Source organism: Maylandia zebra, linkage group LG14 (genome assembly GCF_041146795.1).
Source record: "Maylandia zebra isolate NMK-2024a linkage group LG14, Mzebra_GT3a, whole genome shotgun sequence".
Classification (NCBI taxonomy): Eukaryota; Metazoa; Chordata; class Actinopteri; order Cichliformes; family Cichlidae; genus Maylandia; species Maylandia zebra.
Window position 1 is genome coordinate 29,342,596 of NC_135180.1, and position 27,902 is coordinate 29,370,497.

A 27,902-nucleotide genomic window follows, 5' to 3' on the forward strand; every position below is an offset into this window, starting at 1 on the left:
TATAGAGTAACATAAACTGGCTGCTCGCCTAGTTTCTTGGTGTCATCTCAGCATGACACAGCAGAAAAAACCTCATTATCATTAACTTTATTTATTATTATTTGTGGCAGTAGTATTAGTTGCAGCAGTTGGAGTATTTTAAATTGGATTTCTCTTTTAGGAACAGTTGTGGAGAAATGACAGACATGCTTTCTCTTCTCTGATAGCTTCTAGAAAAAACAGATGTTGCCAGTGCCATCATAATATGTGCTCAGCGCCTCTCTGCATTTTCAGAGTCGTGATTTTCTCTTATTTCATTGAACTTTCCTTTTAATTGCATTTTAAACACAAACACTTTACTCATATTAAGATAACACTGATATAAACATGGCAATACTGATGTATGGAATTTAAACCATGGCTGGTTCTTCGTGAAGAGCACAAAATGTCCCAAGAAAACATACCTCTGAAGATCATCACTATTTTGCATTTCAAAGCTCTGCTTTTACTTCCATTACAATATTAGCCACTACAGGTCATAGTACAGTCGTGGCCAGAATCTACTGCTCTTTGGTCAAGTCACACTTGAAAGGGACCAAAACACCAGGGTGGCCAGCACTTTGACACTCTGCTGCCAGTTTTTGAAACCAAACTTATATGATTTCTTGGTAGGCTAAGTTTTGTATTGACAACTCCTTTAAAAGTGTACTCTCTCAGATACCTGCATTTAATTATTTACAACAAATGTATTATTTATTACAACCACAATTAACACTAGCAAACAGTTCTCTATTGCATCCTTGACAACGGAGCATTGTGCTTGCTGAGCAGTGTCAAATTGTCAAGACACTCAGCGATTTGGTGAGTGTTTTCAGAAATATTTGCATCATCCACACAAACTGTTGGAGAGTGCAGAAATCTGCTACCGTACAAAGGAACCACAACAGAGTTTTTAGTACAGCACCATATACCTCCTTGCCCCGAATTTTACCTAGTGACTGCCAAAAACTTCCAGCAACCATTCACCAACTGGTTGGAGAACATAGATTAATGAACAAAGGCCACTTACCAGTCTCTAGGGCATAGTTAATAAGAACAGTTTATTGTTAATTCTGTTGAGTTCAATTTCAGTTTAGGTCAGTGTGCATCTGAATTGAACAAAAACATTCTCAAGTCTTTCTTCATTCGCATTAGAAAAATTTATTTTGGTAATTTTCTCACAGTCATTTTGACAGTTCTGTTTGATGAAAAATTCAACTTTGACTTGGCTTTTTATCATTTTAGGATCACGTAGGAGTGTGCTCAGTAATGGTTGGTGGTTTTTATTTATTTTTTCTTAGCAGAGGATAAATGGAGAGCAGTGTTGAGCAGTCAGGAGTTTCACACCACTTTGTTGTGGAGGCTGGATTGTGTGCCTGCACTGTGTTACCAGCTACACAGCTTCAAAGTTAATGTCGCCAACCTGAAAGGAAAGTTATAGAAATATTATCTTATTTTGAGTAATCTGGTGATATTTACAATATTAATGAGCTAAATTCAATAAGTGAACATTTAAAAAGTTGAAAATAAGAGAAAACCTACAAACCTGAACATGAGGCGGGGCGCTGAGCACGTATGTGACAGCACTGGCAATGTCTTTTGGTTCCAAAGGCTGTCAGAGAAGTGAAAAATGCTTAATAACTTTTATCAGAGTAATCATATTAACAATCTATAAACTGTGAGATTAATAATTATACCTTAAATTCACTGTACATAGCAGCTACTTTTTCAGGTTCATTGCTGTGGAGCCGTGATACAAATTCTGTGTCCACTAAACCAGGAGAGAGGCTCTGTAAAAAACAAAAGAAAAACAAAGGTAAAAGAAGTGTGATTGTGTGTCGACTTCGGAAAGTATTGTAAATGTGTCTCATAGCAGCTGAAATTGGTTTTAAGGGCACTTTTTGGGTTTATCAGTGTTCTTTAAAACCTTACCGTGGCTCTGATATGAGTTTTTTCTGCACGCAGCTCCTGCCTCAGGCCCTCAGTCAGCGCGGTTACAGCGAACTTGGTCGCCATGTAGAAATGTAAATCGGGAACGGGATAGACATGATGTCCACCCACACTACAACAGAAGAACATTTCACTAGGTCAGCATTTACCAACATATTTTTTATCTGATTTCAGGATCACATCTGTGTTTTATCCTTGGAGGAGGAGTCCTCTTTACCAAAGAAATGAAACGAGTGAGCGCCACTGGCATCTTAATAAAATGTCACCCTCTTCCTCCTCATCTCAAACTCATCTACTGAACTGAATTCCAGGATTGAATATACAAAAATGTGCACAAATATGCCTATTTATTCCCAATATTGGGAATAAAGGCAAATCTTTTCATTCTCACTATTGAAATCTCCACAGTTTCCATTCACTTTAGGTTAAGAGTCTTGGCATCATCCTAGACAGCTCACTATCTTATAAATCTCACATTAATGATCTCACTTGTTCTGCCTATTTCCATCTACGCAACACGGACCGATTGTATCCTTCTCTTTCCACCCAGTCTGTATCCTTTCTTGATCATAGTATAGTTACATCCCACACTGTCTATTGTAATTCTCTCTTGCATGGTTTCCCCCAAAAATCCCTCCATAAGCTTCAACTGGTTCAAAACTGCGCTGCCCGCATACCAGCACATCATCCATATCCTTCAGGAATGTCACTGGCTCCCTATGAAATTCTGAATGGCATACAAGTTTCATCTGATTACCTTCAAGACCCTTCATAACCTTGTTCCTCCTTACCTTTCTGACCTGTCAAGCACTACCTCTTCTGCCCGCTCACTTCGATCTTCTTCTTCTATCCAGCTTGCCTTCTTTCCCCCTCAGCACCATGGGAAGCAGAGCTTTTAGCTGCTCTGCTCCCAGCCTGTGGAACTTTCTACCTCCAGATATAAGAAACATTGGTTCTCTCCCCCAGTTGAAATCTCAACTTAAAACCTCTCTGTTCAAGTCTGCATGTTCGCTGTGAACTTATTGTTTGTATATTTTATCTTGTTCTTTTGATTGTTCTTTGTTTGCCATTAGTGTTACCAACAGAAGCTCATAATCTCAATCTGAATCTGAGCATGATTATATTCAAAGATATTTGAAAGATGTTTAAATCATCAGACTTCACAGGCATGGCCGTCGTTGATCATCAGTAAATAAAACTGCACCTGTTTATGTTTATGATGTGCCCATCATCCACATTTCTCTCTTTCATTGACTGATAAGCTTCACGTGCACACATGCTCAGTGCAAGAACGTTTACCTGCAAGAAACCATGCAGAAAAATAAAAAGTAAAAATTATTATAATTATTATTATTATTTTAATGGGCTAAATTGTTTTTGGTGTTTTGCTGCTGTAACAGAATAATTCCCCAACTTTTAGAGCTACATAAAAGTGATAATTTTATTTCATTCAATATTCTGCAAAGAAAACATTCCAGTGAATGTATTTCCACATACCGCACACAAAATATTATTGACGTCTAAGTCAAGATAATTGTTTTCTAAAATATCTGAGCTCTTACGTCCATCATGTTCTTCCATCCACTGCTTTTGCCATTTATCAACTGCTCTGGCTGTGCCAGACCAGCATTGTTGATGCACACGTCCACGCCTTTGTGCTGATTTTTGATCGCTGCAAACATGGACAGAATCTCCTCCTCTTTGGTCAAGTCACACTTGAAAGGAACCAAAACACCAGGGTGGCCGGCGCTCTGACACTCTGCTGCCAGTGTCTGAAACCAAAAGGAAATGGCAGATGATAAGCTTTAAGATTAGAAAGGTAAGAATTAAGATTAAAATCAGCGTTTTTATTAATTTCTTATTTTCTAGTGAAAACTGTAGAGACGAGAAAAAAAAATAAAACTGAAATTCAGATGTTTGTCATCAGTTCAGTTGTGTCCAGCCTTCTTTTTCTGCAATGGAGTAAATTGAAATTGAAAGTGTTGTGCCACATCTATCAATGAATCTATTGATCATCTATCAATAATCAAGTTTTACACACAGTCTGTATTGTCGTGCGACAATGACTGACCTGTTGTAAAACAGGTTTAATTACAGTTAAATAAAATGACTTATGTAAGCCTGACACAGCTGGAAGATCTTGTGTAAAATATACTTTGCACTCTCGCAGAAAGTCTGAGTTTTCATTCCAGCCTGACACAATTAAAAATGATTTGCATATCAAAAATTATATGAGTCTTTCACTTCAGAACAAACCTGTATTTTTCCAACATCTCTGGCGCAGCCCATCACTTTCATACCGAGTCGGACCAGCTCTACGGCTATAGCCGCCCCAATGCCGACCGAGGCTCCGGTCACCAGAGCCACTCTGCCCCGCCAGCGCTCCATCACAGCTTGGATTCCTGCTACACGCAAGAAAGAAAAACAAGTATGAAGAGAGGGACGCTGGGTCTCCAGGATAGTCACCCTTGAGCTCAAACTGTCCTTTAAAGTGAGCTATCTCTCTCTCTATATATATATATTACAGAAAGATGTTGCAAGTCTTGGTGCAGCCTTCACGCCAATGAATGGAAAGCAGTGATTGATTAAACACTTGTTATTCGTTACACTGCCAAGCTAAATCAAACAAAATCTCTTATCTCAAGATTCCATATCATACTTGTTTTAGTACTCCCTGCACAGTTCTTTGTACCTTGCACTGCCACAATAACGTCTACAGAGTAAGTTATACCTGTTGCTTCACTTTAATGTCCAATAAATGGATAATAATGTGTTTGTGACCATCATCGGTGTTTCCTCTCTAACACCATAGACTGAGAAAGTGTCACTAAAAGAATCCTGAATCAAAATCTATGCTGCAACAAAGAATGTGGTAGAAGTTTAAATTTAAGGGGAAAGAGCTTTGAATATTGTTTAGTTTTTTATTCAAGTTTCTTTTCTTTTTTTTTTTTTTTTTGCCTGTCCCGTTTGGCTCTTTTGCCATCAGAATTATTGTCTAAAGGCAAAGAAAGATGCCCAACGGATTTACTTTACCAAATTGACCATCCCAGCCTTGCCATAATGGTCCATTTGATTCACATTTTATTGTTTATTTTATTTTCACTTGCTGAATACGGGACAGACTTGACTGGAGGAAAGAAGGGGAGAAAGAAAGAGGGAAAGAAAAACAGCTGAGAAGAGGGACGGGGGAGAAGGGCAAAAAACAAAAACCAACAGAATGGGCAGAAAAAAAAATGCATATATCAATCACCTAGATCACCTGTTGAGAAAGAAAAAAGAAAACAAGCAGAAGAGAACAAGAGTAATAGAATAAACAACATCACAATGATATATGGGAATATGACAGTAAATACTAAATATTAAACATTATTGTGCAGCACATAAGATCAACAGAACACAGTGTGCTTTGAGGTAGGAGCCAAAAAGGGTGTAGTTTGTGGGTGTGATCACCCGTGTGTACACCTGTGAGCATGAACTTTATTCAAGTTTCTAAGGTTTGTTTTGTTTTTATGTAAACAAAAAATAAATAACTACATCCAGCAAGACTTGCATTGTAAAGTTGAACACATAAATGCTGTTTTAACATAACACCGTAGTTTTAAACTGGAATAAACCTGGTCATTTATAAACCAGTTGTGAACAGTGAACTTTTTCACAGAGTCATATTTACAAAAATGGATGATAAATTGTAAATAATTGGTTTATTCATTTCTTTGCAGCAAGACAAACTAATTGCCCACCCAGTCTCTCTCTCATGTTAGCATGACACAGCAGAAAAAAACTCCATCATCATGATAGCATTAGCAGTAGTAGAAGTAGTAGGAGTATTTAATCCGACATTTAAATATATTGTCTTTGAGAACGAGATCTCTTTTTGAATACACAAAGACATGTACAGTTTAAGAGTAGACTGATAAACAGACACACATTATTCAAACACACATTATATATGCTCTTAAATTCAGAAAAACTTCACTTTACTTTTTAATATGTTTATGGCAAATCAGTCTCTGTTTAATTTGGTCATCCATGCGCATCTCCTGCTTAAATCAGCACTGAATGAGAGAGAGATGAGGCACTGAAGGAACTCTGAATTGATATCTATTCAACAGCAAAGATGGTGGTAGAAGTTTATCTTTTATTTTGGAGCATAGTCAACCATTGTTTCCTCTTCAATCAGATTTCACTGGTGATTCTATACATGCAGCTCCTATGACCAGTACAATTAACTTTAATTTAGATACTGCTTCAAAATAATTGCCCAAATAAGTAACCAGAAGTGTTGCAAGGATGGATGCCAAGTTGTGAGAGTAACTTCTTCATGACCTTTGGCGTCATACATAACTGTAGCAGTTATTTGCTCTACCTGTGGGTTCATCTCATTATACAAAACAGCCCACCAACAGAATTTGCTATGCACACTACATAAACTTGATACTGTGTTCTCCATAAAGACTGCCTAGTAGGTAAATTTTCCACAATAACTCAAATGCTAGTCCCTGAAAACTTCACAGGCTGACAACAGCTCTTCATCTTTGGTCTGTTTGCGTCAGCATAACTGCCCCTTCACCTAGTACATAAAGGGGGAAAGGTTAATAACTAATAAACAATAGGCATGTTAGTCATTTCATCTGGTATTGCTCCCTGCAGCTGAGTTTGTAACTACACCGCTCTGTGATAAGATCTGGTAAGTTAATCTCATTTGGTGTTAATTAACAACAGGTGCACTAGAGCGGCAATGATAAAACAACCCGTGAATTATGGTGTTTCTGTTCAGGGAAACCTTTTGTGGTCGCAAATTTTGAAGCCATCATGATAATCTTCTCCCACCAACGATGTGGAGATCCAACCCTTTTAGATCCAATTAAAATCAAGACACTCAAAAAGATGCTCTGGAAAAGAGTAGAATTCTTGGAACAGAGTTTAATACACTGAATCATATGAACAGCAGGAAAAATACATACAGACATTTAGCAAGAGAATTACAAAGCAGAAAACAAGCAAAGCAAAACCCCGGGGTGTACAGCCTTAAGCACAGACAGTAGGACAGTAGGTCCTTAAAACATTAGCTGGACAGGTATCTGCTCCTTTGTGCAAGGAGGAACATAAAGAGCATAAATTGATACCGCCAAATGGCCCCAGATTCACCTGAGAGAAAACCAACAGAACACTTCAGGGACAATATATTTCTGTCCATGTGATGCCACCAGGTTGCAACTCAGGCTGTCCAGGAGCTCAGTAATGCAGGGGTCCAGACCTGGGAGTTCCCCCAGGATACCTCCCAGTTACCCAGTTGCTCCATGATTTCCACCCCCCCTTGACAGCTTATGTTATATTTGCTAAGTACTGTAAGCAGTGTCTGAAAGAAATGAAACAGTTTTTCTGATATGTATTCAACCAAAGACAGGGTGGAATTCCTTGGCTATCTAGTTAGTTATAGTAATTCTTCTGGGTGTTTTGTCTATGCAGATATAAAAAAAAAAAATGTATTATACTTACCTTAATTACAATATATTTAAGTAATTTTATTGAAATTGTTGTAATTTTTTCAGATATTTTGCTTTTACCTTAAATATATTCTTTGTTTTTATTCTTATATAAATATTTGTGTACTGGATATTCTCCACAGGACATTTTTATTTAAATGTCCTATTACAAACAGCACATTAAAATCCTTTACCACAACAAGAGCACTGCAATGAAAGAAATTTCCCTGAAAATCCTTTTATTTTATTCCTTAGTGAAAATTATCAGTAAAATGTTATACAGTGTTTTCATGAGTACATAAAGTCAGTAAAAATTACATTAAGGTACATTAAGGTGACATGCTGCAACTTCTCACTGAGATGAAAAAAACACAGATATGGTAAATGTTTCACAGACTGTTTTGAAAGGAGGCTACAAATGAAAGATGCAACAGTTTCTCCTCAGGGATGAGAACATACAACACGTTCTCACTCCCAACTCGTCAAACGTGTGACGCATGGTCAGGCTCCCTCTGCTGCACTTATGGACGCGCAGGGTACCCCTCTCGCGTTGGGAATTGACGTGAAGGGTCCTCCGATTGAAGAGATTGCTGCGGAAGTGCCTGCTGTCGGTATATTTAGACATTTTCCAAATCACATTGTAGTGACGTATACAGAACACAATAAATTATATAATGTAAACAACTACCTGAAAAACAGGTAGAACGATGCTTTTGTATCGTTTATTGCATTTACGGAGGGAGTGATGTATGCTGGGTAATGGCACAGCTAGCTACTGGGTGACTTTATTCACCCGCTTCGGCTGTTATCAGTCCATACAATGGGCGTTATTAGCACAAATCAGTCCCATAGATATGGGCCATCTCCTGCTAGATTGTTCAGAAGGTTGTTCTCATCCATCCAGATGGAGGATCACTAACAGGAGCATGGAAGACTCCAGAATCCACTCTGGCTGCAATCCGGTGGATATGCAGTGTTTACAGGTAAGACCATTTACACGGACAGCATTTATAGAATGACTATTAAAAGTCAGCGAGTGTCAGTAATGTTAATGTGGTTATGTTAGTAATACACAGAGTGCTAATATAACAGCTTTACGATGCATTTGTAGATATTATTACGTGTTTTACCGTCTTTATGGTGCTAGCTTAAAGTTACGGTGTAAACGTTAGCTTAGTAAAGCTGTTACTGGTTAAACGATGTTAGCACAGAAATATTAGCTTCTGTCATGACTGATGAAGTTACTAGTTAATAAAGTTTCCAGTAAAGTGTTTAATCGCAGCCACAGATTGACAGCAAATATCTCGATTAGCTTCAGTGCATCTATAATAAATATGTGCAAGTTTCAGTGCTTCGTTTAAACTGTATGATACTTATACTGACCCAGGGTCAGTGTAAAATACAATCCTAGCTGTGTGAACAAAGTATAATCCCTGCTTAACCCGATTCAACCTTCCAGTTAAGAGGCATGGCCTCAGTCTTTGAAATGTCTTTGTACAGTGTTTGCAAAAGTTATCTTCATAATCGTTATCTAAATCGTGATAAAGATTCTATAAAAAGATATTTACCTGATGATTATATCTACAGGCTTCACAACCATGTCTGTTACTGTCCCTCGGTAATTAAAACTGCACCTGTTTATGTTTATGATGTGCCCATCGTCCACATTTCTTACTTTCATTGACTGATACGCTTCACGTTCACAGAAACTCAATGTAAGAATGCTCACCTGCAAGAGTAGAAAAAAAGAAAACACTGTCTGTAATCAACACCCTCTCTACACTGGCACATGTACTTGTAGCTTCATGTGTCCATGGGAACAATGAAGAGGAAACCATTTTTAGCCATTTTTGTGTAACAGTTTATCTTTCTCATCTATTGTGTTTGTGATGTCTTATTTATTTTAATGAGCTAGGTTGTTGTTCATGTTTTGGCTGTTTTAACACATTCATTTGCAAACCTTCTGAAATATCAACAACTAAGGATCACTAAACTAAAGTGATCATCTGTTTTCAACGCAATGTTCTGCTGGGAAGAAATCCCAGAAACTCCTCCTCGTTGGTCAAGTCACACTTGTTTTGGTGCCATTAGACCATTTAGACCAATTTCTAAATAACCTTTTATAGCAGAAATTTTATTTAAAAAATACCACAATTGCTCCATGCACTAAACAGTAATATTATCTTTGAGAGGTTCCAGTCAGGGCTGCATTAGTCTCAAATGCAATTCACATTTGACACATAAAGTAAAAACTTTTTGTGAGCTCTATAAAGACTTGCCTTCCAGAGGGAACCAGTGTGAAAAGGTGGTGGTTAGGATGAGAAGAGTACTTGATGATGTTTGTGGCCCAAACTGCTGCAGCTTAAATGCAGTATTTGACAAATTTGAGTGAAACTCTTATTTTTCAAATCATCAGTTTATTTTTCTTTATGCTTTCTCCCTATTGAGTATATAACTCAGAGACACAGTGTATCTATTCATTATTTTTGTTGATGGCACTCAGATATAGCTACCTACCAGTTGGTATTTCATCTGACACTGAATATACACAGTTGTCTTAATGAGTCTCTTTGGGAAGTTCAGCACTGGATGTCAAATATGGTTCTCTGGCTCATCTCTACAAATTCTTGTCAATAGACCCCAGCTCCTGGATATGCATATTCTGCCCTCTGCTGGTTAAACCTGTTTCTATCCTACAAAAGGGATCTGTTTGAATATTTAAAGACAGTCAGGGTAATTTCAATGCTTTTATCTCATCACGCCTCCATTAGTGTCACAACGTTTTTACTTGCCTTAACAAAAAAAATAATCCAAATCATTGCATTCCAATTTTACATGACTTTTAATTTAGGCATGATCCCTGTTTTTACAACAGTATACTGGCCTTCATTAAAATCAGTGTGAAGCATACCAACCACAATGATCTGCTTTTCTAATAAATTACTTTAAAATGAAAACTCTGGAGTTCAAAAAACAAGTTTTACAAATTAAATACACTTAGTGTAACTTTGATAAGAGTCGTAAAAAAAAGTTAATGTCCAGCTATCAAATTTCTGTATGGGACTAAAGTCAGAAAAACTATTAAATATTAGCTTTTACATGTAGTATAGGTCTGTTTTATAATAGATATTTTGTTGTTACTGAGTGGTTAAACCAGTATATTTACAATAATAACCTGCCTATATGATGTTAGCCAACAGCAAGTTTAACATCAAAATTTATTTTTTCATAGAGTCAGGTAATGTTAACATACTCTTTGCAGAAACTATTTTTTTCCACTTCTGAGCAAACCTGGATTTTTCATATGTCCCTTGCCCAGCCCTCCACTTTCATACCCAGCCAGCTTGGCCAACTTCATGGCTTTAGCTGCTTTTATATTTTTGAGCTTTTTTAAGACCTTCCTTTACCACCATGTACACATTAGAAATTTTTATCCACCATTTCCTCTTTCGGTCATATGGAGTGAAACTAGCGAGTGGTCCAGAAACACTCATTTCCTTTTGTGTTACACCAGCTGCTAGTATCACCTCCTTTATAGCCTGGCTGTGTTCAACAGTGTGTTTTTGCCTCACGTGGTGAAAAAGGTTTGTTTTTTCCTCCTTTACCTCCTTTTCCTTCTACTCTTTTATATCACCTAAAATACACGAGTGACCATTTCTGTCTTATGCCTTTCCACTCTTCTCTGTTTGTGATCATATTTGGCCAACAGAGATTTTCATTCTCAAACTTTAATTGCTCAGCCAGTGAAAGCCATATGTTATGGTCCTAGCAGGACACAGCTGCTGTTTGTTGGCCTTGTTTACCACCTGGGCCCAGTCAGCAATCACCTCTCTGAGGTCATATAAGCTGGGCATGAACTGGATGAGGGGAGGCAGATTTCTCTGGTGTTTCCTGTTTGTGTTTTAGGTGTCAAAAGCGGCCCTATTGTGTGATTGTCCTGCCTGTGGCGTGGAGTTGTAGGAGCAGTGGGGAGAGTAGCTGCTTCATGTGAGTAGTGTGGGCCTGTGGCCCTCAACAGCAGCAGCAGTGGAACTTGCTGCTGCTAGTGACAGGGATGGCTTGTGGGCCCCTGGAAGTACCTCCTCGTGGTGTGGACTTGTGTTCTTTGTTGTTGCAACCTTTTTCTTTTTCTAGTGTTACTGGAAAAACGGCATTGCTGGCTCTTTATGTTAAGATTAAAAACTATTTTATTTACTAAACACCTCTGTCTGTTTTCCTTTCATTCCATTCTGGACCCATTTGTTACCAGTCCCCACACACACCCCTAGACCTTCATCGTGGGGACATAACACCATATAAATTGTTTGTTTGTTTTTTTTGTTTTTTCCCCAAACATTTGTAATTTGTTATATTTATACTCTGAGACAGAGCACATTACAGTCACTAAAACATTAGCACCATAGAAATCACATCATTTCTGCAGATCAGCTACAAATTCATTCCTGTAATATAAAGCATGGAATCCAAACTATGATTGAGTGATATTGAGGAACTCAAAAAAACATTAAACCATCATCATCAGCAATTTGTATACAAGGTAGATTTGGTACATGGACTCCTGCTGCCAAATTATGAACCTACCATCTGCAGACTTATCTTTTACTTTCTTTCTGGTTTGCCCACTTTAGCTTGATATTGCTGTTCTTGGTGAGCAGGAACCCAATGATTTCTTCTGCTCTGGCCCATCATTGATTTGTTGGTGGATTTGTCCGTTCTCAGCACAGCAGAGCTCTAAAGAGTGATTCAACATGGTACATGAAATAGAGTTTTTTAATTGGCTAATTATTGCAAAACCTGGAATGAACTCAAATGAACTAAATTTTGTGTGCAAACTGCTGAATGAACAATGAACTTCTCATCCAGTCTCTCACTGTCTCATGTGACCCTGACATAGTAGAAAAGAGTGATAAAAACAATCCTAACTCATAAATAGTATCACAAATCTAATCCCAAAAAATGACACTTCTCGTGGTTAATAAATCTACTTTGCAGTTTTTCTTAAAGGTAACGACACCCGCAAACATGTCACTTGCATTTTTTCACATCACCACTAGAGGTCCCTTAACTTCAAAAATGTAACTGTAGCTTGCAGTTTGGACAAATCACCTGTGGGCTCATTTCTGGAGGAAGACACCTTCAGCGTTAGGGTCCATTCATTATCTCAAGAATATGAACGCCGAGATATCTCTTGCTGTGTGTCACTGTCCTCACAAATTAGGTGTCATAAATCTAAAGCGTGCATTATAAAACGGGGGGTGATAGGTGGGGCTCCCAGTTGAATGATAGTCTGGTTGAACTTTGATTCAGGCATCATCTTTGAAAACAGTCAGTGCTGGAAGAATCTACACTATAAGTGGATTCACAATGCTGCTCAGATCTGTTTTATTTCTCTTCACATTTTTTGTGAGTCTCGTCTCAGGGGCAGGTGTGAGTTTTATATTTCTTTGTTTTTTTAATTTGTGTATAAGTTGCATGACATTGGATACTGCACGCAAAAAATGATAGATTTTATTTGCCTTCAGTAAACAATGTTGACTACAATACAACTGAAATACATAAAATCAAAAGTGTATTTATTGAAATAATTAATCATTAATATAAATGTGCTTGTGACCAATAGGGTCAATTTAATTCAACCAGATATCTAAAATTGTATTAAAAGTTTAGATAGATTAGATAAAGTCACATGCGATTGTGATTGCAAATGCTCAAAAATTAATACCTCATAACCTACAGATGAATAATTCTTTTCTCTTTTTAAATATTCCAAACCTGATCTTTTAGATTTTTGCTACTATTCCCAACTTCAATGCAACCACACCTGCACAGGTAAACTTTAAAAAAAATAAAAAAATAAAAATAAAAATAAAACAAGCCAAATGAATGGTTAAACAAAGGAGGCATGTTAGTGGAGCTGTTTCTATTCTTCTCCTCACAGGTCCAGAGCTGTGGGGACTGGTTTCACAAACCTGCAATGGCAGATCTCAGTCTCCAGTTAATATTGTCACAAGGAAAGTGCTACCAGATGAACGCCTGACTCCTTTTCACTTCACCGGTTATAAAGAGACTTTTTATGGGAGCCTCATAAACAATGGCCACAGTGGTATGTCTTAATTATAATTGCAAGTTTATTTGAGGAAGACAGTTTGACACTATGATGTCAATTCTGGCTGTAAAAATGCAATTACCCCATCTGTAGATAACATGGATAAAAGTATAGGGAGGAGGAGGTGGTAAAATGGACAATAATAGCAACCAAGCGTCTCATGTAACAAAAATACCTTTTAAAATATGTCATGTGCAAAAGCATGTGTCATGTGTGTCATGTGTGATCATTTGTAACTGAAATAATGGGAGCATCCATGGAAGATTGTCTAATGGTTTTTATTTTTATTTTTTAATTCTGAATTTCAGTTCAGCTAAATTTGCCTTCCAGTATACAAATCAAAGGAGGAAATCTGGTTGATGAATACAAGGCAATTCAGTTTCACCTGCACTGGGGCAAAGATGGAGGACTTGGTTCTGAGCACACAATTGATGGAGAAAAGTTTCCAATGGAGGTACAGTATGTCATAAATCAGTAGAAATATTTTGTGATTGACACTATATGTATTTAAGTAATTTTATGTATTGGATTCAAATAGATCCTAATTATTCTAATGCAGTGCTTTCTTTTATCTGTAGATGCATATCGTCCATATAAAAGAAGAATATGACTCGTTAGCTGAGGCTTCAAAAGACAGTACGGGTGTGGCTGTTTTGGGATTTTTCTTTCAGGTACTTGGTAAACATCATTTCAAAAAAATGTCCAGCATCCAGCCCAAACCAGTAGTTTAGTTAGTAGCCACAAAAAAAAACAACATTTGCAAAAGGCACATTTTAAAACAGCATACAGGTATAATGTTCCCATAATAAGGAAAAATAGACTAACCATTAAAAAAATGGCAGATTATAAACAACAAAAAGAATAACAGCAAGAGTTAAAGCTTTTCTAATTATACTGCTCCCAAATGCAAATAATCTGCTGTATTTGATTATTTATTACATAAATGTGGACCCATCAGAAAACATTCCAGAGGACTGCCTTTGCCGTCAGACTGAACAACCCTCCAGCTGCTGAATGATCACATGTCCTGTATAATTTGAGCTTTAGTGTGTCTTTAAATCAAATTAGCTCCTGTATGTTGTACTAACTTTGTTTTCTTAATTATAAACTGCTTTTGGTATGACGGTTAACATTTTATTCTTTCGTTTTAGGAGTCTGAGTCTGCAAATGAGAAGTATGATCATCTTATCAGTGCACTGAAATACATATCTCAACCTAGTAAGTTATATCTTCTGAAAAATGATAATAATCTTCTTTTCACCCTCCATATAGAGTCCTAAATATGTAGCTGATTACACTAGGCTAAAGGGCATCTATTATTAGATAACACAATGTTATATAACATCCACAACAACACAATAAAACCTTTTTGAAGATTTTTTGAGGATTAGTGATGATTGAAGTCTTTTCTGACTTTCTGACTTTATGTTCTTGTTAACATTTCATCAAACCAGAAACGAATGTAACGCTGGTGGGTGTCTCCCTGGACATGTTCATTCCTTCTGAAATTAACAGGACCAAGTACTTTCGCTACAAGGGCTCCCTCACCACACCTGACTGTGCTGAAGCTGTGGTCTGGACCCTGTTTGAAAGCACTATTCCTCTCAGCAGGAATCAGGTATCATTCCCTACATCGTACTGAATCTATAAAGAAGAGGATTGTAATGAGTTTATCCTTGAAATTTAATTTAGTGTAACACTAAGGCAACTTTTAATAACTTTTTCTTGGAAACTTTTTATAACCCCCAAATGATAATTGTAAATAGTTTCTGAATAAATTTATTTAAACTGGCTACATTTGACACTAATAAAGGTATAACCAGAATCACAGACAAATATTAGACCAATATTAAACGTTATGGCAACCCAAGGTGTTTGCTACAATAACTATAGCCACTAGATGGTAGTAGTTGGTCATTGTAAATTTGTTACAATGGAAACTTAATGTTAAAAATAACAAGAATAATTTCACACATACCTTATGGGTAAAAAAAAAAGCAGTGTATTTAAGTGCTAATGAGGCATATACTTTACCCAAGAAAGCATAGGGACATGAAATGAGATCAGAGAAAAAGAATACAGGGCTTATATGTAATACGTAACACAAGCCTATGCTAATGTGGCTCTTTGAGTTGTTTGCTAACAAATTACAGTTGTTTCCACTGCTCCCAAATTACCCAAAAATGTATTTCAAAATGGATAAACCTTGAAATTATGCTGTCTATATGAAAAATGTGTTAATTTTAATTTATATTACTGAAACATTATTGAAATATTACACATTCAACAACCCATTTAATGTAAAACAAGTGTACTTCTTTGTTTATTTCTGTACTGGTCTCAAACAGTTATATGAAAAAACTGCAGTTATAGTAGAACAAGTATAGTAAAGCAGCAAGTTAACTTTAGTGAGACACACTCTGTTGCCTAGTTATCATTGATAATAGCTGTATTTATTAGCAAAGCGTTCTATCATAGTATGCCCCTTGCATACTATTTTTAATAAAAGTACATGTTTAACTGCCTGTTTAATTATTTTTTTTGTTACAGCTCACTGCTTTCAGCCAACTTCTGTTTTATGATGGACAGAAAATGGTCAACAACTACAGACCAGTACAGCCTTTGAATGGAAGAGAGGTGTATTACTCCAGTGGCCAACTTGCTTTGGTCAGCTGTGTGTTGTTCACCAAGTCAGTGCTGCTATCCAGTGCAAGCTTTATTTAATTTAATCAATTTTTATGCACAAATACCCTTGTTTGTGACATCTGTTGATTTTCAAATAGAAGAAGAAAAAAATAATGTAGTGTATATTTAAAAGTAAAGGATGTAAATTCAATAGATGCTTCAAAACAACATGTATCAAACACTACATGCTTATTTGAATCGGAATATGTAAGATATGTAAGATTTTATCTACAACAAAATATGTTATTGACAAATAAGTAAATTAGTTACTTTTGGTTTTAAATGTTTCACAATGATGATCTCACTACAATTTACACACATTTTTGGGGGACATAGACTAAATGTTTAAGGATAGTTAGATTGCTTTCTTTGCACTGAATGGGACAACATATGACTTCATTGTGCTTTCAGCAGAATAGCAATAAAGAATTCTGATTCTGATTCACATGTATTCACTTGTGCTGATATAATATTTCTGATAAATATCATGCTGCATTCTATTACATGCTTTCCTACTGTTCTGGAAACATCTAAACTCTGACTTAAAAGTGTCATATTTATTTAAAATACAGACACGTGTTAACACTATAATGTGTATTATTAAGGTATGTTTTACCTATCAATTCTTTGTCATTTGTAATGTCATTAATAATCAAATAAAGTCACGATTAAAGATTTCATGGCATATTCCTGTATGTTTTTTCCTGGATCATACACTTTTAATCCAAATCAGTCATGCTTTCCAATATACAAAGGACTGCTCACCAAACGATAACTTCTTAATAAACCAATTTAACCACACACGACAAATAAACCCTTTTGAATGAGAGCGGCCCTTGTGTCAGAACAGAAATACATTTCAACGTGTTGCTTCACAAGAGCAACGAACAGCAGCAATCGCCAAATTCAAAAAGTAAGATTAAACAGTCTGTTTGCTTATTTATGGTCTTTGTTAGATAAAGACTGAGCCAAGACAGCTGAACAATGTGGCTACGTGCCACATATCCACATGAATGATTAGCTTTTGAAGAGGTGAAAAGGATCAATATTTTACCAAAACACTCAAAAATTAATTAGAATTTGTATAAATCATCACCAATTTTTCTTTTCAAATGTCCTTTTCCAGTAATTATTGATCTCATGATCTCATCTGGTAAAAAAAAGCCTCCCAGCATAGGAGGCCAATCAAACTGCTTGATAAAAGATAATAAATACACACAAGATTTATGGTCAGTTTATCAGACATTTTGCTTCCACAGCACAGCTATTACAAGTTGTTTGATGAGCAATCATTTCTGGAACTTTTGACATTCCCTACACACATTAGACAGATAAGATACTAAGATGTAATAACACCTGGTTAAGTCAATCAGAGGTCACTAAAATTAATATTGTAACAACATTGTAACCATAACACTGCTGGCTTGTCTAGTCCCCTCTCCAATCAGATCAGGAGTGACATATTTAGCCACATGTTTCCCTTAAATTGCTCGCTGTCTGAGTGATGTGGGCTTTATAGATAATTGAGAAACTTGTTAGGAGAGATGACATCCATCCCAGCACCTCTCATTTGTAGAAATCTGGCAAAATTCATTAAACTGCCCAGAATAAGATAAGAGACAAGATAAACATTTATTAGTCCCACACATGGGAAAGTTTTTAAAATGTGACTATCCAGAATTGGGACCAGTAACTAGAGTTACAGTCTCCCACTCCAGATTGTTAATCAACCAAAGACCCAGACGGGGTTTAATTCATTTGAAAGTCTGATGCTTACCCTTGTTCCTAGTTGGAAAACTCATAAGTCTTATTTGTTATTATCTGTTGTTCACCCGGCTGGTTTCTGTCTGATTTCTCAGACTTTTTATCTGATTTAGTGCTCAGCTCAGATAAAGCAATTATTGTAGATACTAAAAATATTAGCCTCAAGATAGCATTTAGTCTATTATTAGACTCAATTGCCTTTTTAATCACACTCTAGTGTTTCTTGTTAGAAACTAAACATTTAAATTCTTTTTCTGAAAACCCTCTTTTGTCTGATCATTTCCTAATAGCATTTACATTTACAATGATGGATTACACAGCAGTGAAAGTCTTTCTGAAAGTGCTGTAACTAAGATTAAGGGTATAATTCATCCACTGACATCTTGTCCAATACCTTGTGCTAACACAGTGCAGACTAGCTATCTGAGGGCTACTTCCAGAGAGGCAGATTATCATATTAATAATTTTACTATTTCTACTCTTTTTTTACCCCAAATTAACCTTTCTGGGTTAACTTCAGTAATTACTTTTCCCAAACCATCAGCTTTAGGTATTGAAGGTACAAGGTACTTGTAGTGGTTTGAATCAGATCTATCTAATAGATCCAATAGGTGTAAATGGAGTGTCCTCTTCACACACTTAAGTTAATTATGGATTTCTGCAGAGTTCTGTGCTAGGACCAATTCTGTATTCATTATACATGCTTTTCTTAGCCATTATCATTAGAAGGTATAGCATACATTTCACTGCTATGCAGATGAAACCCAACTTTATCCATTCATGAAGCCAGATCACACACACACCAACTTAAACTGCAGGAATGTCTTTAGGACATAAAGACCCGGATTGCCTCTAATGTTTTGCTTCTAAATTCAGCTAAAACTGAAATATCTCAGAAATATGGTATCTAACCAGATTTTTACACTGGATGGTATTCCTTGGCCTCCAGTAACACTGTTGGGCCAGTAACACATATCCTGTCATTTTTGACCAGGATATGTCCTTCAATGCACATATTAAACTACGTTTTAATATATATGTGTGTTTTCTTCTATTTGTGCAATATCTCTAAAATTAGAAACATCCTGTCTCAGGGCTGGATCAGGTGACCCTGAATTCTCCCTTAGTTACAGTGCAATAGGTCTAGGCTGCAAGGGGATTTCCATGATGCACTGAATGTTCCTTCTTCATTCACCTTTTTCACTCACTATGTGTTCATACACCTCTTGTCTTGCTCACAGGGGGGCATTTAACTTTTAGGATTTTCTCTGTTTTCTTTGTATTATTGTAGGGCCTTTTCCCCTACAGTACAAAGCGCCTTGAGGCAACTGTTGCTGTGATTTGGTGCTAGATATATACAACTGAACTGAATAAGATGTTATTTCATTGATCTGTGTAGTCCTAAATCCTTGTTTCTTTTTTCTTTTGAGATACTGAATAACTAAATACAGAGCAAGTACATGAAAGTGACTGAAATTTTTTTCTCATCAAAATCTCTTGACTGTATAGCAGCACTGATCAGGTGCATGACTAGCAGCAGCAACACAAGGCACATACTGAGTTTAAGAAAGTGCAAGAGGATTCTTGGACAGTTAATTTCTTCCATCCTTGGGGATGGAACCAAACCAACAGTGATGATAATAAGAAATCTAGATGCCTAAAATGAGAGAGAAACAGGAAAGGTGAACTTTTCTTGACAGATTCAGATTATATCTGCCGCCCTGTTGCTCATTCTAATGCCTTCTGAGTTGTTTATATTTTATTTACAGCTGCTCTCATGAGCTCAATGGTCAAAGGTAAAACATAATTCAATTAAAGCCCTGCTGGGAGGATAATACCTACCGGTGTCATTAGGTGCTGTGCTCGTTTTTGGCCCCTTGACGCTATCTATATCACCCTAAGTACTTTAAGGACTCACTTAGGATATAATCCCATGTTGCACAGGGATAGATGGCTGATGCAAGGACAGCCTTTGGTGCAACAGTGCTGAGATAATCAGAGAGATGCACAGTCATGCTGGCCTGCTGCAAAGACTCACTGCTGTTTTTTTCAGCCTTCACAAAGGTACAACCTATATGTGTGTGTGTGTGTGTGTGTGTGTGTGTGTGTGTGTGTGTGTGTGTGTGTGTGTATCTGTATGTGTGAGTGTGTATGTGTATGCTGGCTGGCTTAATATTTGATGACTTGCATAAAAAGAAACTTATTGTCTGGTGTTGCATTTTGATGATCTTCTCCATTACTCTCTTTCTGCTTGTTTCTGGCTCCGTTTTCTTCTAACGAGGACATCTTTTCTCGGTTTGTGCACGCCACCCATCCCCCACTTCCTCTTATTTCACTTGGTGTGACTCTGAGGTTTGGGTTGTCGTGACAACAGAGGACACAGGCCCATCTCTATTCTGTTTGCAAAGTTTCTGTTGTTGCAAGCATATTGCACATTTGCTGCTGGGATAGGGGAAGAGCCTTGCACCACCATCCCCCACCCACACCTTGTCACAAACATGCAGGCGTGAATGAGTTCTCAGAATTATAAATGAGATACAAAGTGCTTCCTGTAATTTATACACAATGTTTTAGACTTGCAAGACAGTAATGTCTGACTTTTGAGGACCGTGCTGAGGAGCACCGCTCTCCCTTTGCTAACATAAACCTTTAAGAGCTTCAGCATCTCCAAAGTGAGCTCCCTCAATCAATAAGTCTACTTTGACTCACTTTGATCTTTTATCATTACATTGCTATTTCAGTCAATCCTTAGTGCTGCATTGGCAAAGAGCTACGAGATCATTGGTACACATCCACATAAATTATTATCAAGATCAATATCTATCTGCTTCAGAGACTGACTTTTATTTTAAAAGCAGTTGCCACCTCGTAAAAGTATGTCCTTAAAAGGGTTGAGATCACGCTTGGCAGCAGCGGTGCAGTCGGCCAGGACCTGGGTGTACACTCTGAATTTGCATATGTGCATGTGTGTGTGCGCGCTTGTGGTTGTGTCTGTGTGTGCAGATGTGCAAATAAATACTTAAATTAGACCTCCTAAGATAAACGACGTTAAATTCAGAGGTACTTTTAGGTTGTGAAAATAGATTGATCTGATATTTTTACTTAGTGTGAACACAAAAAAGAAATATGAAGTATAGTACAAGTACATGTTTAGGTGTGTACGAGGTAGTTGGACTAACAGCAGCTACAGGTTCATAAGATTACATACACATCAAATTTAAAAAATCTCTACAAAAAGCTGTTAATACAACTAATAATTCCTGCTTTATCTTAAGGAAATGTGCAAATACTATTTCAACTACTGTGTGGTGTGTGTGCGTACGTGTGTCTTTGTGGGTGTGCATGTGTGTGTGCACATCTGCATATACTTGCATGCATGTATTTTTTGTGTGTGTGTGTGAGAAACTGTTGGGGCTTTTCCTGTGTAAACCACGTGGCTCAGACAGGGTTAATAAAAAGATCACGCTCACTTCTGGGTTTTCTTTCTTCCTTGGACTCCAAACGCTGGTAAGACCCTGATGACAACTTGAAAATCTGATGATCAACGTTTTTTAAACACACTAACATACTAAGACATTACTACTTCATTTCAGCCTAATTTTGAGCAAAATGTCAAGTCTTTTGAATGTTTTTCTTTCTTTTTATCAAGAATGATAACGTGAATTTTGATCGTGTGTTCGGTTCAGTTTGTGAAGCCTTGCCTTTGATTAACCTTCAGTTTTCAGTATTTGCGGTGGATCGACCAGAAGCTACTTGATGTACAGTGTTGTCACCCATAAAGTAGAAAGCACTACTAAACTTTACTACACAGTGTAGTGTTTCCTACTTTATGGATGAGTATACTGTTTGCTGCAGAGGAAAGTAAAAGAAGAAACCAGACCGACTATATGAACATTTGAAAACCTGCTGAACTTCTTTGTTATTTTAACCAATAAATTTTGTATTTCTTTTTATTACAACAAATGTATTTACCAGACAAGAAAAGAACTGAATGTCAATTTTTGGTCCATTGTTAAAAAGAAAAATCAGGTAAGGAAAGTAAGAATTAGGACAGTTTATTTTCAGTTTAACTACAGCTCTTACATTTGTTACATGATTAAAACTTTTTTTCAGTTATAACAAGAGTCTCTTTATTTTTACAAAAAATTGCTGCAAAATTCAAAATGTTTTTTTTTCTTTTTAAATAACTTATATGAAATAAGCCAGTGATAGAAAATATATACACAGGGCATAAGGCAAAAAATGGAAATGCTATATCAAAACACTGGGGAGAAAGAAATCTGTAAATTGTGTATTATTAAGGCTAAAATAATTTATCCATTCCCATCAGGTAATTTATTTAGCAATTCAGTTCTTGTGTTTTTGTGAAAGCGCCTAAAGCAAAAATTGCCAGACAAAACATTTAGTATCTTACCTGTAATTTTCAAAATATGCATTATTGTAAATATTCTGTTTTTTTGTTGTTCATGGTTTTTTTTTTGGTTTTTTTGGGGGGGTTTTTTGCATCAAAGGGTTTGTAAGTATCTGTTATTTCAATAAAGAAACATTTAAACAAAGGTCTGAACTCTTTTTAGTTTTGAGCATTCTTATTGATACTGACAGAGGGGTTCATTAGCTGCTTACTTTCAGTCTAAAACGGATGCAGTTAGTAGAATATAAAAATAAAATAAACTATTTTTTGATATATGAAGTGTCCTTTTAGCCATATTTTACATAGAAACTTCTGGTTTCTCACTGCGTCTGTGACTTGGCATTTGTAGCAAACAGCTTAGCGTGCATTTTCTTCTAATCCCAGGGAAACAGCTGCAGAAAGTTTGATGGAACCAAACCTCGTTGTCCGTGAAGATCTCCCTGAAGTTGAAATTAAAGTTTAGCTTCTGTACAGACATCAGTATGAAAACTAAACACCAGTCACTGTATTGTAAGTGCAAGGATGATGCTTACATAGTAAAACCCATCTTGATCCATGTCACCTAAAACATATATGATATCTCCCGAACGAAAGCCGAGTTCAGCCTGTAAGACAGAGCAAGTCAAAACCAGTTTGTGTAAAACAGTAGATTAACAGTAGACTTAAACAGTAGATTAATCTTCATATTTTAAATATATAATATATGGTAATGTTACTTCACAGTGCTTACTTCACTGTCCATGTTGGGTGAGTTTTCCCATGGATCATAGTCAAATAAGGCTACCATTCGTCTAACAGCCCCACTGTCAGGGATACTGGTGACATCGCTCAGGTCTGGTGTTAGAGACATGCCTGCAGTACGAAAAGCAAACGTCCCAATGAAGCTTTCATGCTAACATAGGAGATAAACAAACACTCCACGCAGTGACAGTGGTAGTGTCATATTTTTACAATCAGTAAATTTTGCATTCACATTTCTAAGCGACGTGCGTGATAATTTTATTCACTGTTATTTGTCCTAATATCTGTTGTAAACTTCCTGTAGGGAGGAGCTCATTGCAAACATCCTCTCACAGATCATCTCTGAACGGCCTCGTTCCAAATTATGCCACAATAATTGTTTTTCAATTATACTTCAGTTACCCCAGCAACACTGTTTTGCCAGCGTGTTACAGTAAACAGGCTAATACCTGTGTGGTCCACGGGGAGGAATCCCTGCTGCATGAGTAGATGCTTCAGATACTCATCATCCACTGGGATCTCAGCCACCATATTACTCGGCACATAGCCAGAAAGCCCGCCAGACTCACCATGATAAAACCCATCTGCGTCTTTGTCTCCAGTAACCTAAAAAAAAACAGCACCAGCAGTTACTTTTATAACTTTAGGCTTGGTTTCTGAATAAAAGAGTGTATTTATTGCATACATGTATTTGTCTGTATTTATGTGATGCAGCAGCAGACAGATTCAGAGAAAAAAGGCGGTAAATCACATCAATCAGATGAAAAAGGTGACAGGAAATGAAGAAAAAAAACCTATTGTCTTCTTACACATTTAACTGTCGTGACTCCAGCACAAACAGGAAACACTATAGGTTCTTTCAAAGAACATTTTGAACTGATGAAGAGATGAAACGCAACTCAAACACAGAGAAGCGCTTCGGTTTAGTATTGTACAGAGTGCATGAAATTACACTTAATCTTACCTTGATGATCTGGCCTGGCACAAAGGGCAGCTCTTCTGCAGCTGTCTCGTGGTTTGGAGACATGGCAGCCGGGTTGTACGGGTAAAGTGCAACAAAGAGCCGGACGGTGGGTATGGACACCTGGCTCGCAGTTTCCAGCTCCCAGTCCCTGAGATCCTCCGGAGTAGCGATCCTTACTTCATCTGGGTATATCAAAACATCCAACTCGAGCCTTGTCTCCATTTACAGCAAAGTGAGTGCTCGACTGTCCACCTGGCAGACAGATGGCCACTGTAGACAGCAGACCTCTCCTTAGCCTCAACCTAATGTGAGGTAACTAAGCTAAGCACAAGGAACAGTAATCCTCTTTGAAGCAAGTAGATAGATTCATTAGTTCAGCACTGCCAAACTGCACTGTGTGCAAAGCAACAGGAGCACAAGATGAAATAACTTTAGTTTTAATGCAGATATTTGAAAAGCAAAAATGCTTCCAAATATACTTGAAAGGAGAAGTTCAAAAGTAGAGAAAACAGACCTTTTTAAAAAAATATTTCTTAATGACACATAGATACGTTTAACTGTAGCTCTGTTCGTAATATTTATTTTCTTTTATATACTTTCTTTTGCATTGGTCCTCGTCTCATAGGCCTCGCCAGAGATACTGGCGGGTTTTATCTGGTTGCTCTGGTTTTCTTCTGAAGCGTTGCAATTTATTTTCTTTTAAGTAAAACAATGGTTCTGGTTGGAGAACAAAGCCCTTTATCAGTGTGAGTGTGAATAGTTCAGTGTGGCTGGTTGTGTACAGTGTAGAGTGTATAGTTTATATGTGGCTCTGCTTCCTTAAACTATCAAGCCTTGCTCAATTAAGGAAGTAGCCTTGTTTTCTTGTTTCGTCTTATTGCTCCTCCTCCTCCTGACATGACCCAGTTTTCATCGCTGAAAGTCGACACTTCCTTTCTTCACCTGTGGCCAAGTCAGCAGGTGATAATCTCCTCCAGCAGAGATTATCAATCATTGCTGCTGTTTACTCTTCCAACCATTAACTGGCGCTATGTTGTTTGAATAACTGAAAGTTGTATCTGAGGAAGTTGAGGCTGAGTAGCTTCAGGTGTTGTTGATTTTATTCACTTCATTAATTTTGTTCAGTTTTTGTTTTTTTGTTTGTGTATGTTTTGGACTTTGAGAAATGCTTTTCTGTAAAGACTGAAGAATATTATCTTTCTTTATGTATTAACTGCCACTATTCATTACTTTAGCTTACTCAGCCCTCATTTTCCCATTATTCCCCATCTGATTTATTTTGTCTCACCTTTATTTGACAGGACAGTGTAGAAAGTAAACAGGAATGAAGCGAGAGAGAGGGTGAAATGCAAAAAATGGACTCAAACCTCAACCAGATGAGCTAAACTGGTGCCCAATTATGTTTCAGTTTTACTGCTGAGAGACAAAATCTGTGTTTTAATGTTGATGATTAAAAGAAGAACCAGCGAACATGTGCACTCACTGCTTTTTGTCCTCTTCAGTTGTTAGTTAGGCTTTTCAAAAGTCAGTTTTCATTCAGACAGTCATTTGTTCTCATATGCCCTCTTTATTATTTTTGCTCTTTTGGATCATTTTGTTCTTACATTATGAGCCAAGCAGGCTTTCCAATTAACATCTTTGATTATTTTGAGTTAAATGATTCAGGTTCTGTTACTTGCTTCCAAACGATTATATGATTAGTTTGTCTGTTTATCTGTTTGCTAGCAGCTAAAGAAAAGCCACAGACAGTTTTAGATGAAATCTTTACCAGAGATAAAGCTAGCCCTAACATAGATTCTTTCCCAATAAGAAATAGAGCATAACTTGACAAATACACATTAAACTGAAATAAGAAATGTTGGTAGACATCTCCTTCTTGTTATCACGAAATTATCAAAAACAAATCTGGACCCAGGGACCAGGTTGACTGTTGGTGATATGTGACAGAATCTTGTTTTCTTAACTAACAAAAGAACCATTTTTAATAATTATTAATCAGAAAAATCTACATGGAGGTGTAAAGCAGGTTCAGGGAGTTGGTGCAGTCTATTCAGTATAAATCAGCATATCAACCACACCCCACTACTCTGCGGAGGGCTATGTATGATTAGTAGGTTTTATTTTTGATTTGGTTTGGATTATTTTTGCATTTTTACTGGAATACTACAATTTTTCTCGCATTTATGAAATCATGTAACTACAATAATGAAATTTGTTTGCTTTTTTCTCATTACACATCCTAATAGATGGAAAAGAAGGATGTATAGGCCAAGTTTATGTAGCTCTAAAGATATAAATAAATAGATTAATAAGAAAGAAAGAAAGAAATAAGGAACGATTTTCTTCGTTCCTTATTTCTATGGATGCCTAAGATTAGGTCATTTTTGTATTAAATTTTGAATTAAACTCATTGTTTGTATAACAAAAATAGAAAAGAAAAAACACCAACTTGCTAACATCATTTAGTTCGTTTAGCCAAACTGACCACTCACCCCTGGAGGGAGCCACATGTGCCCACATGTGGCTCCAAAGTCACAGGCTTGAGACCTCTTAAAGGATTTAATAAAACAGGCTCCAAAAATTACTCTTGGTTTCAGTGAGCAACAAATTGAAAACATTTCTCATTCTCACTTGTTCTCTTGTCATTTTTTATGTTTGCCCAGAAGAGGGAGCTGTTGCATGTTTCTAAGTATAATAAAGAGTCTGCTGTAAAATTAGTCAGTTTAACAAGTTCATGTGACATCAAAGTTTTAGATACATATTGACTTATAGGTACATACACAGACACCTATACTAAGAACTGCTGTCCTTATAAATGCATATCACTCTAAATTGCATATAAATGTACTTAAAGCATCCGAATAACTATTGAGAGTCAGATCCCCCCCCTCTGGTATTCATGTATATCCTTTAATAACTGTTGTAATTAAATAATTAAAAAGCTTTCACTGCGATTGTATATGTTTTAAGTCTTTCAAAAAGGTTTCACCTCATACTCGCTTACATACAGTTTGGGCCATTATTTCTTACACTGCTTTATAATTATTCTAATAATTTTTGTATATAAAACTTATACTTAATATCAACAGAACTATTTAGTGCCCTTCTTTTATTCAAGTGTGGAGAGCTTGCTGTAATTAAAATCATAACTTTGGCAAGCCACTCTTTATTTTGTTAATACTTTTACCAGTGTAGCAAAATACAACAATTTAGTGCATTTTATATGAAAACTGAGTGCGTGTTCACAATACTCTCTTAGCTGTGTGCTCCAGTCATTTCAGGTGTGACCCAGTCTCCTTGATTGGAATCTGATATTGATGTTAGCTGCAAAACAAGTAAAGGTTAGTAGGCCAGCTGCTAGGTTAGGTCATTAGCAAATGGTAGGGTCAGCACATAAGCCAGGAGAACTTTAGGGTCAACATTGATTCATTGAGAGAAAAGTTTGATTTTGTCTAATGTGAACATGGTTTTCCTGTTTATGTAAAAGAGCAGAATCAACTTTCTGCGATATTGTGTCAGAAGTTTTGGATTGCACTCTCAAACGAAATAAAATGGAATTCCTTATCCTGTTATAATAAGTCAGTACCTTATAACCATAAAATAGAAACCATCAAAGCAGGTGGCATAGTTAACGGGGGTTAGTAATATCATCTCAGAGCAAGAAGGTTCTTGGTTTGAACTTGCCCCTTGGCTCGGGCCTCCCGGTATTTTCCCTGTGCCACAGACCAAAGATATATGGTTAAGCTAGTTAGTGACTGACTATAAATTTGCCGAAGG

General features: G+C 36.8%; 3 protein-coding genes across 3 annotated transcripts; 1 reads left to right on the top strand and 2 right to left on the bottom strand.

The window, feature by feature from the left end:
* Positions 1 to 1,155: 1,155 nt before the first annotated feature.
* On the bottom strand, positions 1,156 to 4,371 carry LOC106675058 (dehydrogenase/reductase SDR family member 11). Its single transcript, XM_014408857.3, has 7 exons — positions 4,225 to 4,371; positions 3,531 to 3,740; positions 3,173 to 3,267; positions 1,951 to 2,080; positions 1,716 to 1,808; positions 1,565 to 1,630; positions 1,156 to 1,441 (listed from the first exon to the last, which is right to left on the bottom strand). The coding sequence occupies exons 1-7, from the start codon at positions 4,354 to 4,356 to the stop codon at positions 1,412 to 1,414; spliced, it is 756 nt and encodes a 251-aa protein (XP_014264343.3). The 5' UTR covers positions 4,357 to 4,371; the 3' UTR covers positions 1,156 to 1,411.
* Positions 4,372 to 7,977: 3,606 nt separating this feature from the next.
* On the top strand, positions 7,978 to 16,923 carry ca4b (carbonic anhydrase IV b). The gene is made up of 9 exons (XM_076892045.1): positions 7,978 to 8,065; positions 8,375 to 8,437; positions 13,239 to 13,283; positions 13,393 to 13,557; positions 13,869 to 14,014; positions 14,139 to 14,231; positions 14,712 to 14,778; positions 15,015 to 15,178; positions 16,111 to 16,923. The coding sequence occupies exons 1-9, from the start codon at positions 7,978 to 7,980 to the stop codon at positions 16,282 to 16,284; spliced, it is 1,005 nt and encodes a 334-aa protein (XP_076748160.1). The 3' UTR covers positions 16,285 to 16,923.
* Positions 16,924 to 22,048: 5,125 nt separating this feature from the next.
* On the bottom strand, positions 22,049 to 27,179 carry LOC101483108 (RIMS-binding protein 2). The gene is made up of 5 exons (XM_004558222.4): positions 24,126 to 27,179; positions 23,611 to 23,767; positions 23,151 to 23,272; positions 22,954 to 23,025; positions 22,049 to 22,860 (listed from the first exon to the last, which is right to left on the bottom strand). The coding sequence occupies exons 1-5, from the start codon at positions 24,345 to 24,347 to the stop codon at positions 22,795 to 22,797; spliced, it is 639 nt and encodes a 212-aa protein (XP_004558279.1). The 5' UTR covers positions 24,348 to 27,179; the 3' UTR covers positions 22,049 to 22,794.
* Positions 27,180 to 27,902: the final 723 nt, after the last annotated feature.